The sequence below is a fragment of the Salmo salar genome, chromosome ssa19 (genome assembly GCF_905237065.1).
Source record: "Salmo salar chromosome ssa19, Ssal_v3.1, whole genome shotgun sequence".
NCBI classification, from domain to species: domain Eukaryota; kingdom Metazoa; phylum Chordata; class Actinopteri; order Salmoniformes; family Salmonidae; genus Salmo; species Salmo salar.
The window spans coordinates 58,326,714-58,343,687 of record NC_059460.1 but is presented as its reverse complement, the minus strand read 5'-3'; the positions used below and the strand labels follow the sequence as shown (position 1 = coordinate 58,343,687).

Genomic DNA, 16,974 nt, shown 5'->3' with positions numbered 1-16,974 from the left:
CTCATCTGTATTTCGTTTTTTGTCTGTGTTGATTCTGTATTGAGTCTGCGTTGATTCTGTATTGAGTCTGCGCTTATTCTGTATTGAGCCTGTGTTGATTCTGTGTTGATTATGTATTGAGTCTGTATTGATTCTGTATTGAGCATGTGTTGATTCTGTATTGAGCCTGTTTTGATTCTGTATTGAGCCTGTGTGGATTCTGTACTGAGCCTGTGTGGATTCTGTATTGAGCCGATTTTTATTCTGTATTGAGTCTGTGTTGATTCTCTATTGAGCCTGTGTTGATTCTCTCTTGAGCCTGTGTTGATTTTGTATTGAGCCGGTGTTGATTCTGTATTGAATCTGTGTTGATTCTGTATTGAGCCTTTGTTAATTCTGTATGGAGCCTGTGCTGATTCTGTATTGAGCCTATGTTGATTCTGTGTTGAGCCTGTGTTGATTCTGTGTTGAGTCTGTGTTTAACCTGTGTTTAACCTGTGTTGAGCCTGTGTTTAACCTGTGTTGAGCCTGTGTTTAACCTGTATTGACCCTGTGTCCCTCACCATAGTGGACTTGCGAAGGCGCTCCTTATCGCCCCGTCCCGACACCACACTGTCTTCCAGGCCAGGCAGGTTGCCCACACGGAACTTCCCTGACAGGTTCCTGTACAGGCGGCGGGCGGCACTGGGGGATGACAGACTGGTGGACTTGTTCCGGATGGGAGGAGGATGAGGCTCTCGCATCTCTCGCTGGTTCATCTTGGCTGAGTCGGCCCTGTGGGGAGACATGGGAGGGGTTGGATAGGGGCAGAGGAGGGCGAAAGGTTTTGGTGAGTATTAGTATCAATTGTATCGGTCTTTGTATGCTACTTTAGCAGATGCTTTTATCCAAAGTGACTCAGAGTTTATAGTGGTAACTATAGTATATTCAGTATTTGTGGACCATGAGGGAATCAAACCCAAAAAGCCTGGTGTTGCTAGGTCTTACCCACTGAGCCACTGGAACAACAGTGTGAATGGGGTGAGTATTTGTTGTACTTCTGGTATTTTTGAATCACTTGCACCAGTGGTGGAAAAAGTACCCAATTGTCATACTTCAGTAAAAGTAAAGATACCTTAATAGAAAATGACTCAAGTAAAAGTCACCCAGTAAAATATTACTTGAGTAAAAGTCTAAAAGTAATTGGTTTTAAATATATACTACTCAAAAAAATAAAGGGAACACTTAAACAACACAATGTAACTCCAAGTCAATCACACTTCTGTGAAATCAAACTGTCCACTTAGGAAGCAACACTGATTGACAATACATTTCACATGCTGTTGTGCAAATGGAATAAACAGGTGGAAATTATAGGCAATTAGCAAGACACCCCCAATAAAGGAGTGGTTCTGCAGGTGGAGACCACAGACCACTTCTCAGTTCCTATGCTTCCTGGCTGATGTTTTGGTCACTTTTGAATGCTGGCGGTGCTTTCACTCTAGTGGTAGCATGAGACGGAGTCTACAACCCACACAAGTGGCTCAGGTAGTGCAGCTCATCCAGGATGGCAGATCAATGCGAGCTGTGGCAAGAAGGTTTGCTGTGTCTGTCAGCGTAGTGTCCAGAGCATGGAGGCGCTACCAGGAGACAGGCCAGTACATCAGGAGACGTGGAGGAGGCCGTAGGAGGGCAACAACCCAGCAGCAGGACCGCTACCTCTGCCTTTGTACAAGGAGGAGCAGGAGGAGCACTGCCAGAGCCCTGCAAAATGACCTCCAGCAGGCCACAAATGTGCATGTGTCTGCTCAAACGGTCAGAAACCGTTTGAGCAGACGTTTAAGCATCAAAAGTAAAAGTACAAGTATAAATCTTTTTTTCCTTTTTATCATTTTAAGTTCCTTATTTTAAGTTAAGCAGATATATTAAGTTAAGCAGATATTAAATTAAGCAGCCATATTTTCTAGTTTTTAATTTAAATTTACAGATAGCCAGTTGCACACTCCAACACTCAGACGTCATTTACAAATGAAGATCAGATGAGAGGCAGTAGGGATGACTCCATGAGGGTGGTATGAGGGCCCGACGTCCACAGGTGAGGGTTGTGCTTACAACCCAACACCGTGCAGGACGTTTGGCATTTGCCAGAGAACACCAAGATTGGCAAATTCGCCACTGGCACCCTGTGCTCTTCACAGATGAAAGCAGGTTCACACTGAGCACGTGACAGACGTGACAGAGTCTGGAGACGCCGTGGAGAACGTTCTGCTGCCTTCAACATCCTCCAGCATGACCGGTTTGGCGGTAGGTCAGTCATGGTGTTTGGTGGCATTTCTTTGGGGGGCCGCACAGCCCTCCATGTGCACACCAGAACGTAGCCTGACTGCCATTAGGTACCAAGATGAGATCCTCAGACCCCTTGTGAGACCATATGCTGGTGCGGTTGGCCCTGGGTTCCTCCTAATGCAAGACAATGCTAGACCTCATGTGGCTGGAGTGTGTCAGCAGTTCCTGCAAGAGGAAGGCATTGATGCTATGAACTGGCCCGCCCGTTCCCCAGACCTGAATCCAATTGAGCACATCTGGGACATCATGTCTCGCTCCATCCACCAACGCCACGTTGCACCACAGACTGTCCAGGAGTTGGCGGATGCTTTAGTCCAGGTCTGGGAGGAGATCCCTCAGGAGACCATCCACCACCTCATCAGGAGCATGCCCAGGCGTTGTAGGGAGGTCATACAGGCACATGGAGGCCACACACACTACTGAGCCTCATTTTGACTTGTTTTAAGGACATTACATCAAAGTTGGATCAGCCTGTAGTGTGGTTTTCCACTTTAATTTTGAGTGTGACTCCAAATCCAGACCTCCATGGGTTGATAAATTGGATTTCCATTGATTATTTGTGTGATTTTGTTGTCAGCACATTCAACATTGTAAAGAAAAAAGTATTTAATAAGATTATTTCTTTCATTCAGATCTAGGATGTGTTGTTTAAGTGTTCCCTTTATTTTTTTGAGCAGTGTACTTAAGTATCAAAGTAAATGTAATTGCTAAAATATACTTAAGCATCAAAAGTAAAAGTACAAGTATAAATCTTTTTTTCCTTTTTATCATTTTAAGTTCCTTATTTTAAGTTAAGCAGATATATTAAGTTAAGCAGATATTAAATTAAGCAGCCATATTTTCTAGTTTTTAATTTTTTTTTTACAGATAGCCAGTTGCACACTCCAACACTCAGACGTCATTTACAAATGAAGATCAGATGAGAGGCAGTAGGGATGACCAGGGATGTTCTCTTGATAAGTGTGTGAATTGGAAAATGTTTCTGTTCTGCTAAGCATTCAAAATGTAACGAGTACTTTTGGGTGTCAGGGAAAATGTATGGAGTAAAAAGTACATCATTTTCTTTAGGAATGTAGTGAAGTAAAAGTAGTCAAAAATATAAATAGTAAAGTACAGATACCCCCAAAAACTATTTTTTACTTAAGTACTTTACACCACTGACTAGGACTGTGGTTTCTAACACTTTTGAAGAATGTACCAAACATTACCTATGTTACCTTAGATACTGTGATAATAAACAATACATTGCTTGTTAATATCTTTATAATGTCTTGTTTACAATGTCCTTAACATGGAGGCTATGACAATGACTAAGAAAATACAGCCGAAACACATTACCCTGCAAACAACAATGAGTCGTTAGGAAGTCCCCGGAACATCACAAAATGGTCGCCTAAAGTCTTCATGTCATGGTCCCCTCGAGGTTTTGTTTAGTTCCCGGTTTGTCCAGAGGACGTCTCCGATGATGTTTTTAGGACTTTCTTGGAATGTTGTGTCATGGTCCACTGAATGTCCTCTGAACGTCCTTGGGATGTTGTGTCATGGTCCCCGCAAGGTTTTTGTCTAGTTCCTGGTTTGTCCCGGGGACGTCACCTGATGGTCGCAAAGAAACGTTCTCCCCCCCAAAAAACTTTTTCCCCAGGGCCCGCACACCATAGTTTCATTACAAGCCAAGCCCATCAAGGTCCTAATTGGTGAACCACTGATCCAGCAACAGCTCTTTGTCTTTTGGCAATGCTAGGGACACCCACACAAACAGTACTTTTAACATACAGTGCTTTTAACTTACATATTTGACACACTTTGACATACATGATTATATTGTTTATGTTTATTCATCCGGTAATTATTATTCAACTTGTCCTCGCCATACCGATCTTCCTGCTACGCCACCACGTCTGTATCAATGAATGACTTCACCTGTAGGTCTATTCCTACACTTTGCACTTCATAGTAAATCTCAGCTCTGTGAAAAATACACTGAAGAAAAACTATTTAATTTAGCCAAGTGATTCAGAAGTAACATTAAAACAGAATAATATCCCCAACAGACAACTATACTGAAAACCCAAACTCAAATAGCTGAAATAAGTAAATGAAATCAGCTAGAGCATAGTCAGATTAACTGGTAACTAAAATAGCAGTGCAGAGATGTATTATACAGTAGGTAAGGAAGGGGACTTTGCGAGTTCATATCCCAGGTGCAGTCATATTGAAAAGTCAGTACTAAGTGATCATGTCAAATTGACATCATTTAGCAGACGCTATTATGCAGAGAGTGCAGACATTTTCGTACTGGTCCCCCGTGGGAATCAAACCCACAACCCTGGTGTTGCATGCGCCAAACTCTACCAACTGAGCTACATGGGACCAAATGTAATCACATTGCCATTGACAAAAGATGTGTACACTATTTTCGCTGAACAGAATACCACTTACCTTAATTAATTTACTTATAAAGTAATTAAGTTTGCTAACGACACAACAGTGGTAGGCTTGATCACTGACAACGATGAGACAGCCTATAGGGAGGAAGTCAGCGACCTGGCAATGTGGTGCCAGGACAACAACCTCTCCCTCAACGTGAGCAAAACAAAGGAGCTGATCGTGGAATATACGAAAAGGAGGGCCGAACACCGCCCCCATTGACATCGACTGGACTGTAGTGGCGGGGGGTCGATGGTTTCAAGTACTTTGGTGTCCATATCACCAACGAACTATCATGGTCCAAACACACCAAGACAGTTGTGAAGAGGGCACGACAACACCTTTTCCCCCTCAGGAGACTGAAAAGATTTGGCATGGGTCCCCAGATCCTCAAAAAGTTATACAGCTGCATCATCAAGAGCATCCTGACCAGTTGCATCACCGCCTGGTATGGCAACTGCTTGGCATCTGACCGCAAGGCGCTACAGAGGGTAGTGCGTACAGGCCAGTACATCACTGGGGCCAAGCTTCCAGGACCTATATACCAGGCAGTGACAGAGGAAGGCCCAAGAATCATATCACCTCCACCTTACCTGTCACCCTAGACCCACTTCCATTTGCGTACCGCCCCAATAGGTCCACAGACGATGCAATCGCCATCACACTGCACACTGCCCTATCTGGACAAGAGGAATACCTATGTAAGAATGCTATTCATTGACTACAGCTGAGAATTCAACACCATAGTAACCTCCAAGCTCATTATTAAGCTCGATGGCCCTGGGTCTGAACCCTGCCCTGTGCAATTGGGTCCTGGACTTCCTGACGGGCCGCAGGAAACAACATCTCCACTTCACTGATCCTCAACACTGGGGCCCCACAAGGGTGCGTGCTCAGCCCCCTCCTGTACTCCCTGTTCACCCATGACTGCGTGTCCATGCACGCCTCCAACTCAATCAGCAAGTTTGCAGATGACACAACAGTAGTAGGCTTGATTACCAACAATGACAAGACAGCCTATAGGGAGGAGGTGAGGGCACTCGGAGTGTGGTGTCAGGAAAATAACCTCTCACTCAACGTCAACAAAACAAAGGAGATGATCGTGGACTTCAGGAAACAGCAGAGGGAGCACCCCCCTATCCACATCGACGGTACAGCAGTGGAGAAGGTGGAAAGTTTTAAGTTCCTCGGCGTACACATCACGGACAAACTGAAATGGTCCACCCACACAGACAGTGTGGTGAAGAAGGCGCAACAGCGCCTCTTCAACCTCAGGAGGCTTAAGAAATTTGGCTTGATCACCTAAAACCCTCACAAACTTTTACAGATGCACAATTGAGAGCCTCTTGTCGGGCTGTATCACCGCCTGGTATGGCAACTGCACCACCCACAACCGCAGGGCTCTCCAGAGGGTGGTGCGGTCTGCACAACGCATCACCGGGGGGGCAAACTACCTGCACTCCAGGACACCTACAGCACCCGATGTCACAGGAAGGCCAAAAAGATAATCAATGACAACAACCACCCAAATCACTGCCTGTTCACCCCTCTACCATCCAGAAGGCGAGGTCAGTACAGGTACATCAAAGCTGGGACCGAGAAACTGAAAAATAGCTTCTATCTCAAGGCCATCAGACTGTTAAATAGCCATCACTAACACAGAGAGGCTGCTGCCTACATACAGACTTGAAATCATTGGCCACTTTAATAAATGGATCACTAGTCACTTTAATAATGTCACTTTAATAATGTTTACATATAATGTTTACATTACTCATCTCACACTGTATGTATCTACTGTATTTTATACCATCTATTGCATCTTGCCTATACCGCTCGGTCATTGATCATCCATATAAACTCAAAAAAAGAAACGTCCTCTCACTGTCAACTGCGTTTATTTTCAGCAAACTTAACATGTGTAAATATTTGTATGAACATAACAAGATTCAACAACTGAGACATAAACTGGACAAGTTCCACAGACATGTGACTAACAGAAATGGAATAATGTGTCCCTGAACAAAGGGGGGGTCAAAATCAAAAGTAACAGTCAGTATCTGGTGTGGCCACCAGCTGCATTAAGTACTTCAGTGCATCTCCTCCTCATGGACTGCACCAGATTTGCCAGTTCTTGCTGTGAGATGTTACCTCACTCTTCCACCAAGGCACCTGCAAGTTCCCGGACATTTCTGAGGGGAATGGCCCTAGCCCTCACTCTCCGATCCAACAGGTCCCAGACGTGCTCAATGGGATTGAGATCCGGGCTCTTCACTGGTCATAGCAGAACACTGACATTCCTGTCTTGCAGGAAATCACGCACAGAACGAGCCGTATGGCTGGTGGCATTGTCATGCTGGAGGGTCATGTCAGGATGAGCCTGCAGGAAGGGTACCACATGAGGGAGGAGATGTCTTCCCTGTAACGCACAACGTTGCAATTGCCTGCAATGACAACAAGCTCAGTCCGATGATGCTGTGACACACCGCCCCAGACCATGACGGACCCTCCACCTGCAAATCGATCCCACTCCAGAGTACAAGCCTCGGTGTAACACTCATTCTTTCGACGATAAAAGCGAATCCGACCATCATCCCTGGTGAGACAAAACCGCGACCCGTCAGAGAAGAGCACTTTTTTCCAGTCCTGTCTGGTCCAGCGACGGTGGGTTTGTGCCCATAGGCGACGTTGTTGCCGGTGATGTCTGGTGAGGACCTGCCTTACACCAGGCCTACAAGCCCTTAGTCCAGCCTCTCTCAGCCTATTGCGGGCAGTCTGAGCACTGATGGAGGGATTGTGCGTTCCTGGTGTAACTCGGGCAGTTGTTGTTGCCATCCTGTACCTGTCCCACTGGTGTGATGTTCGGATGTACCGATCCTGTGCAGGTGTTGTTACACATGGTCTGCCACTGCGAGGACGATCAGCTGTCCGTCCTGTCTCCCTGTAGCGCTGTCTTAGGCGTCTCACAGTATGGACATTGCAATTTACATTTACATTTACATTTACATTTAAGTCATTTAGCAGACGCTCTTATCCAGAGCGACTTACAAAATGGTGCATTCACCTTATGATATCCAGTGGAACAACCACTTTACAATAGTGCATCTAAATCTTTTAAGGGGGGGGGTTAGAAGGATTACTTTATCCTATCCTAGGTATTCCTTAAAGAGGTGGGGTTTCAGGTGTCTCCGGAAGGTGGTGATTGACTCCGCTGTCCTGGCGTCGTGAGGGAGCTTGTTCCACCATTGGGGTGCCAGAGAAGCGAACAGTTTTGACTGGGCTGAGCGGGAACTGTGCTTCCTCAGAGATAGGGGGGCCAGCAGGCCAGTGGTGGATGTATCAGTTCCATTAGATTTATCAATGCACATCCACTGTCCCATAGCCCAGCCAGTCAATTTATAAACTTAATGGAAAAAAGTGTCTAGACAATTATTTCTCCATTCTACTAGCCTAGCATTTGGTTTGGTACAGCAGGGTTAATATAAGCCTCGCTGTGTGCCTATCCGACCTGCACAACATGTTGCATTTTTTTTTTGCGATCTCCTCCGTGCTCTGCATATGAACGTGACTGACAGCTTCTCTGATCCAGGTGAATTCATTTATCAGGATCATTATAATGGATATATCCAAAGAATTGGCAATTGAAACAACGGTAAAACAAATGAAAATGCACATGCTTTGCTGTCATTTCAGCTGCTTGATGTGATTGTGTGTTAGCTGTAGTTGGCTAACTACCTAGCAAAAGAGAAGTAATGTTAGCCTAGCTAGCCTCCATAACTATATTATTGACTCGACAATCAGCTAGCTGGTTGTTGCCTATTTATAAATAATTTATTAAAGTTCTTGTCTATCTGGAAATCATTGAACCTCTGTTAGCTAGCTACATGCCAATGATTTGTTGGCATGTAGTTCATTATATTAATGTGGAATTAATAGAATGAACAACTGGGTCAAAAACATAAGAATAAAATTAACGACCAGCCTCATTGGTTAGCAACTTCAGAACCTCAGAACTAACAACTGACTTTTGCCCGGACTATATTGTCTAGTGGAAGGATGTATAAAAACTAATTTACTCATTTTTGTAAAATGTCGTTAATCTTTTTTGTTATATATATGTTGGCAACCGTTTTATAAAAGCAATAAGGCCCTCGAACCCATGGATTATCATGTGATAACTCCTCCTAAGGGCTGTTTCCCAGCCCTTGGCTTTGCCTCGAGCCAAAGAACAGCTCGTACCAGTCAAATTGCCAGGGTTAGAGCTTCCAAGACAGTTTTATTCATTCTATTTCTATGATTATACACAAATATAGTAGAACACAGTCCAACCATTTTGAGAAAGGAGTAAAATAGCTATTAATAATAGTATTATAATTTATTGCCCTGGCCACATCTGCAGTCCTCATGCCTCCTTGCAAAATGCCTAAGGCACGTTCACGCAGATGAGCAGGGACCCTGGGCATCTTTCTTTTGGTGTTTTTCAGAGTCAGTAGAAAGGCCTCTTTAGTGTCTTAAGTTTTCATAACTGTGACCTTAATTGCCTACCGTCTGTAAGCTGTGTATGTTCATTAATTGTTTATGGTTCATTGAACAAGCATGGAAAACAGTGTTTAAACCCTTTACAGTGAAGATCTGTGAAATTATTTGGATTTTTCACGAATTATCTTTGAAAGACGGTCCTGAAAAAGGGACGTTTCTTTTTTTGCTGAGTTTATTTGTATGTATATATTCTTATTCCATTCCTTTACATAGATTAGTGTGTATTAGGTAGTTGTTGTGGAATTGTTAGATTACTTGTTAGATATTGCTGCACTGTCGGAACTAGAAGCACAAGCATTTCGCTACACTCGTAATAACATCTGCTAACCATGAGTGTACAATTTGATTTGATTTGAAAATTGTCAAAGACTCCAATCACCCAAGTCATAGACTGTTCTCTCTGCTACCACACGGCAAGGGGTACCGGAGCGCCAAGTCTAGGACCAAAAGGCTCCTTAACAGCTTCTACCCCCAAGCCATAAGACTGCTGAACTATTTACACACACATCCCCCCCCTTCCTCTTCCCCTCTCCTGTTTTTACACTGCTGTTTATTATCTATGCATATTTGTATAGAATGTTCAATAGAACCAAGACCTGTCTCTTGCATCTTTTTGGGGGTTTCATGAGGTAGGGACGAGAGTTTTTTCTAACCACATGACCAGACCAGGAAAATCGCTGGGCCCTAATAACTTGGACCGCTGGGCCCTTTAACTTGGACCAGGAGTTTTTCCTGGTCAGGTGGTCAGGACACGGTTATTGAATTCCATGCCAATGTGCCAGCCAACCAGGTGGGTATTGCATTGGCATCATTTCTCGGTCATTATGATAGGTAACATATGAGTCATCATTGGCACTTCCAACTGCCCATCGCTATCCCACTGCCAGTCTCCCAGTCCTGCCCTCTCAACATGGCACCTCTTTCTAATGAGAGGCTGAGGTGAGGTCATTCCTTCTCATCTTGGCATCTGTGGCATGCCAGCTATCCTGCCCTCTCCACTGCCACGGGAACTATGTGAATGACTGTGTGTTTCTGGGGGAGCCTGGGCTGTCGTGCTAACACACACTTGGCCGTTGACGGAAATGTCAACGGGACGCAGAGGCGACGGTGACGTATTCCGTCGCCCGATCCCACGTAAGAAAGAGAGAAAGAGAGAAAGGAAGGAAGAAAGAGAAATTGTGAAAAATGTCAGAGCCTCCCTCTCTGCTTAGTCAATAGTGAATCACCTATTTAATCAACGTGTGTCATGGACCGAATGCACGACACACATTGAGCCTGTGGTGAAATAAGTATGAAGTCAATTTTCAATGCTCTTCAAGTTAGTCGTGTTAATAGATAATTAATAGAGGATTGAAGTGAGTTATAGTGTTTCTGTAATCAAGATGAACACACACACGCGCACACACACACACACACACACACACACACACACACACACACACACACACACACACACACACACACACACACACACACACACACGGAACAACAGCTGACAGTGGCGGCGGTGCCCACACATCTCCAACATAAAGGGTACGGTCGGCGGAGCCGGCAATCAGCCCCGCGTCAACCCCTTTCACAGGCAGGGCGACACACCAAAATACACCCATCACATCCCCACTCTCACCTCTCCCTCTCTCCTCAGTCTATGTTCTGTCCCATAATAGAGGCCCTTATTTTAGGCTTCCTCATGTTCCCTGGGCTAACCTATTCCAGGGGCAGATAAACGCAGCAGGTATTTGGAATCATTTTTCCATGAGGCAGGGCCGGGATGCAGAGATAAAACAGAGATATATTTGTAATGCTCCGAGTATCCATTTCAAAGAGGAGGTAGTAGAGGAATTTCCAGCAGGCTTATTGTTGTTTATTGTTTGAGATGGAACAGACATTTTCTGTCAACCGCCAGAACAGCCCATCACTCTTTGACGACATTAAGGCGGGGGGGCGGCTTTCAAAGATCAACGGATGCCGCCCGCCTGCCACGTGGCCTCGTCCGAAAGTCACTCCTCAATGACAGTTACTACTTCCCCAGAGACTCCCTAATGTCCCCAACACCAGAGAGAGAGAAAGGGGGGAGAGGAAAGAGGGAGAGATAGATGAAGAAACAGAGAGGAAATTGGGGGGGGTTGAGCAATGAGGGCGAGACAGAGAGTTAAAGAAAGAGAGAGAGAGATGGAGAAGGACAGAGAGAGAGAGAGAGCGAAAGAGCAAACGATAGCCATGCGGCATTGAAAGCCACAGCATGCTAACACGGCCCCTCTCAACACCCAATTTGTCAAAGTTGGGAATGGGGGGGGAATAGAATTAGCCCATACCAGTCCACTTTAGAGAACAAAGAAGAACCCTGACCTCGTCAGTCCACTTCTGGTAAAGACCAGCACCCAGCAGGGACATGGAAAACCCCCATGTACAACAGGACAATGACAGATGTAGGACGAAGATGATCAATTACATGTTGTATACAGTCAGGCTCAAAAATATTGGCAGCCTTGATAAAGATGAGCAAAAAATACTGTTTAAAATAGATCATACAAATACAGAGCTATTATATCAATTATTTTATTTTATACTAATACAATTACTCAGAGAAAGAGATTTTGCTTAACAAAATGATCCTGGGACCCTTGTGAATTTGACCAAGTACCAGGACATTTTAGCCAAAAACCTGGTTGGCTCATCCAGGAGGCTGACACTTGGCCGCAAGTAGATCTTCCAGCAAGACAATAACCCCAAGCACACATCAAAATCCACAAAGAAATAGTTAATTGACCACAAAATCTACATTTTACAATGGCCATCTCAGTCTTCGGACTTGAACCTCTTTGAAAACCTGTGGTTTGAGTTGAAGAGGACAGTCCATAAGCGCAGACAAAGGATATCAAGGATCTGGAAAGATTCCATATGGAGGAATTGCCTGAGATACCTCCCCATGTGTTCAACAATCTCAAACATTTTCGAAAAAGGCTCAATGTTGTTATCCTCACAAGGGGAGTGTGCTGGTAATAACACTGGTAATAACGTTGACCTCTATCTAGTTCAGATTTGTTTTGTTACTTGTTAAACAAAATCAGAGCAATTGTATTAGTATAAAATAATATAGTAAACAAATAAAATAAAATTGAACATGCTTTAAAAGTCAGTATTTGTATAATGTATCTTATACAGTCCTTTTTGCTCATTGTTATCAAGGGTGCCAATACCTTTGGTCTTGACTGTATACCGATATACAGTTAATCAGGACTGGAATTCAATATGACAAAGATGATCATACACCCTAAAGCCAGTAACTCAAATCTGGATCTATACGTGCCAATGACAGGTCCAGGACAAAGATGATCAAATACGATCTAACAAAAATGTCCTTTACTCATTTTAATGCCTCTATATGTCATTTTATGTAATCAAATGCATACAGTATATTCCATCAGGACTGGAATCCAACGTGGCTAAAACATGTAACAGTGACACCCCGGCGAAGGTTAGAGAACCCTTCATCTTGGGAATGTTACAAGAGGGTAGAACATATGCTGTAATAGCCACGTAAGGTACATTACACGCCCCATTCCTGCCTTTTAACACGCAGCGAGCAGGAAACAGTCCCGCTGGGAACAAAAGCCGCACAGAATCCTGGGTTTATGCTTGGCCCCTCACCAAGCCCACATCAAATAGCACAGCTACAGATCCACCACACACACACACACACACACACACACACACACACACACACACACACACACACACACACACACACACACACACACACACACATGCACGCACGCACACGCACAAATGTACATGCACGCCCACACATGAACAAACACGCACACACAAACACAAACACAAATGTACATGCACAGACGCACGCACGCACGCACTCACACACCTCTCTGCTGTAGCCCCCAACACCACACCCCTCTCTCTCCTCTCCTCTCTCCCTCCATCCCTCCTCCTCTCCTTTACCACCTCTTCTCTACTCCCCTCCCTTCTCTCCCTCTCCTCTACTAACTCTCTCCCTTCATCCCCCTCCTCCCCCCTCCATCCAACCTCCTCTCCCCTATCAACTTTTCCTTTCATCCCTCCCTCTCTCCCTGTCAGTTCCCATTGGAGCTCCGACCTGGGGAGTGGAATTACAAGGCCCTGCCTTAGTCCGATAACACATGGATGCTTACTGCATAACAGGGGAGCTGTGTGTGTGTGTGTGTGTGTGTGTGTGTGTGTGTGTGTGTGTGTGTGTGTGTGTGTGTGTGTGTGTGTGTCAGAGGAACACATTGATACCGGGATGGCTGCATAGATTAGCGTCGACATTAAGACTTTCGTTTGGTCGAAGAAGAGTAAACGCATCAACTACTGAGAAACAGGGTGACGATAACACATCAACTACTGAGAAACAGGGTGACGATAACACATCAACTACTGAGAAACAGGGTGACGATAACACATCAACTACTGAGAAACAGGGTGACGATATCAGGACATTGGTCAACTGAGGAGTTGTTTATCCTTCCCTTCTATCTCTCTTACGGACTTTCTCCACCTTTCTCACTGCAGGGTCCTTTGTGTTTGTGTTTATGTGTGTGAGTATTTATGTGTGTATGCCTGTGAGTGTGTGTACACCTGTGCATGTGTGTGTGTGTGTGTGTGAGTGTGCATGTGCACCCGTGCGTTTCTGTGTGTGTGTGTGTGTCTGTCGTGCTCCCAGGTCAGCTATGTGCTGACAGGCTGGCCCCTCCACACCAGGCCAGTCTGCCGCCACAGGCCTCCATAAATCTCTACTGGGCCGTACGGCGGGAAGGGGAGGCTGGGGTCAGTGTGTGTGTGTGCACTGTAATGTGTATCTCCACATTTCTGCATGTCTATGTGTATCCTTCTGTCACATGAACAACATACACAACATATGGATATCCATAGCCCTTATCCACAGATCTAGGATCAGATTACCCTACCCTATCCCAACCTTAACCCCCTGGGGAAATTACAAACCATAAGAGCCTGTATCAGTGGTTAGGGGTGACTTCTACAATTATCATAGTATTCATTTGACAGAAGGTGAAGGATGATATGGTATTGCCGAGAAGGACAAGGCAAGGGAAAAGAGTATGAACAGATTTGTGTTTCAGTGTGTGTTTCAGTGTGTGTGAGTGAGAGAGAGACAGAGAGAGATACAAAATTAAGCAGGATGGTAGGGGAGTGTAGGTTAAGTTGAACCATTTTTTACATTCAGCATCACTCTGGGAAATATAGTATTCTTTCTATCAAAGATACAGTTGAAGTCGGAAGTTTACATACACCTTAGCCAAATACATTTAAACTCAGTTTTTCACAATTCCTGACATTTAATCCTTGTAAAAAATTCCCTGTCTTAGGTCAGTTAGGATCACCACTTTATTTTAAGAATGTGAAATGTCAGAATAACAGTAGAGAGAATGATTTATTTCAGGTTTTATTTCTTTCATCACATTCCCAGTGGGTCAGAAGTTTACATACACTCAATTAGTATTTGGTAGCATTGCCTTTAAATTGTTTAACTTGGTTCAAACATTTCGGGTAGCCTTCCACAAGCTTCCCACAATAAGTTGGGTGAATTTTGGCCCATTCCTCCTGACAGAGCTGGTGTAACTGAGTCAGGTTTGTAGGACTCCTTGCTCGCACACGCTTTTTCAGTTCTGCCCACAAATTTTCTATGGGATTGAGGTCAGGGTTTTGTGATGGCCACTCCAATACCTTGACTTTGTTGTCCTTAGGCCATTTTGCCACAACTTTGGAAGTATGCTTGGGGTCATTGTCCATTTGGAAGACCCATTTGCCACCAAGCTTCAACTTCCTGACTGATGTCTTGAGATGTTGCTTCAATATATCCACATAATTTTCCTCCCTCATGATGCTATTTTGTGAAGTGCACCAGTCCCTCCTGCAGCAAAGCACACAAACAACATGATGCTGCCACCCCCGTGCTTCACAGTTGGGATGTTGCGCTTCAGCTTGCAAGCCTCCCCCTTTTTCCTCCAAACATAACGATGGTCATTATGGCCAAACAGTTATATTTTTGTTTCATCAGATCAGAGGATATTTCTCCAAAAAGTACGATCTTTGCCCCCATGTGCAGTTGCAAACCGTAGTCTGGCTTTTTTATGGCGGTTTTGAAGCAGTGGCTTCTTCCTTGCTGAGCGGCCTTTCAGGTTATGTTGATATAGGACTAGTTTTACTGTGGATATAGATACTTTGTACCTGTTTCCTCCAGCATCTTCACAGTTGTACAGTTGTACAGATGAATGTGGTACCTTCAGGCATTTGGAAATTGCTCCCAAAGATTAACCTTGTGGAGGTCTACAATTGTTTTCTGAGGTCTTGGCTGATTTCTTTTGATTTTCCCATGATGTCAAGCAAAGAGGCACTGAGTTTGAAGGTAGGCCTTGAAATACATCCACAGGTACACCTCCAATTGACTCAAATATGTCAATTAGCCTATCAGAAGCTTCTAAAGCCATTACATCATTTTCTGGAATTTTCTAAGCTGTTTAAAGGCACAGTCATCTTAGTGTATGTAAACTTCTGACCCACTGGAATTGTGATACAGTGAATTATAAGTGAAATAATCTGTCTGTAAACAATTGTTGGAAAAATTACTTGTGTCATTGTCACATCCTGACCAGTAAAGAGGTTATTTGTTATTGTAGTTTGAGGTAAAGAGGTAAAGAGGTTATTTGTTATTGTAGTTTGGTCAGGATGTGGCAGGGGGTGTTTGTTTAATGTCTTTCGGGGTTTGTTGGGCAATGTTCTATGTTAGTCTATTTCTATGTCTGTGTCTAGTTTATCTATTTCTATGCTTAGTTTATTGGTTTGACCTTCAATTGGAGGCAGCTGTTTCTCGTTGCCTCTAATTGAAGGTCCTATTTAGTAGGGGTGTTTTTTCATGGGTTTTTGTGGGTAGTTGTTCCATGTGTAGCTGTGTGCCTCACAGGACTGTTTTCTCATCGTTGTTTTTTGTTTAAGTGTTTGTTTTGGTTTTCTTCATATTAAAGAAGATGAGTATTCACATTCCCGCTGCGCCTTGGTCCCATCCTTACGACGAACGTGACAGTCATCCACAAAGTAGATGTCCTAACCGACTTGCCAAAACTATAGTTCGTTAACAAGAAACTTGTGGAGTGGTTGAAAAACTAGTTTTAATGACTCCAACCTAAGTGTATGTAAACTTCGGATTTCAACTGTATCTACATATATTTCAGGATCTTGTGTATCCTGTAATCAGTATTCATGTACACATTACAGTTTTGAAAACATAGCTTGTCCAAAAAAAGTGGTCTCTTGGCACAGTTAAGTTAGTTAAGCCGCCGACAAATTTCTGTACTGAATGAAATATTACCACTACCTTTTTAAAACCATGTCTGTCATAATTTCCCAAACACAATTCAACAGAATCACAATCACTTTTTGTCTTTTAATCATTTGAATCATATTTTAACACAAGCTTAACACCGAACAAACACTTTGTAACATAGGCCAGGCCCTGTTGTTACCTCATAACCCAGCGATAATGCCTTGAATTACACATGGGAAGAAAACACTTCATTTTGTTCAACTTGCCATTGGCTCATGCTTTGGTTCACCTTACCCCATGGCAATTGGCTCAACTTACCCCAAGGCAAACATTTTGACTATATTAGCCCACACAGCTACAAGGGTGCACTTTCATGCTAGGTTTAT

General features: G+C 44.0%; 1 protein-coding gene across 2 annotated transcripts in view; it reads right to left on the bottom strand.

Annotated features, from left to right (window-relative positions):
• Positions 1-16,974, bottom strand: part of ankfn1b (ankyrin repeat and fibronectin type III domain containing 1b) — a 296,743-nt gene that overhangs the window by 23,402 nt on the left and 256,367 nt on the right. For both annotated transcript variants that reach the window (XM_014158873.2, XM_014158871.2), the window contains one exon: positions 543-753. In XM_014158873.2, coding sequence (XP_014014348.2) covers positions 543-753 — 211 coding nt within the window. The remainder of the gene's footprint in view (positions 1-542; positions 754-16,974) is intronic.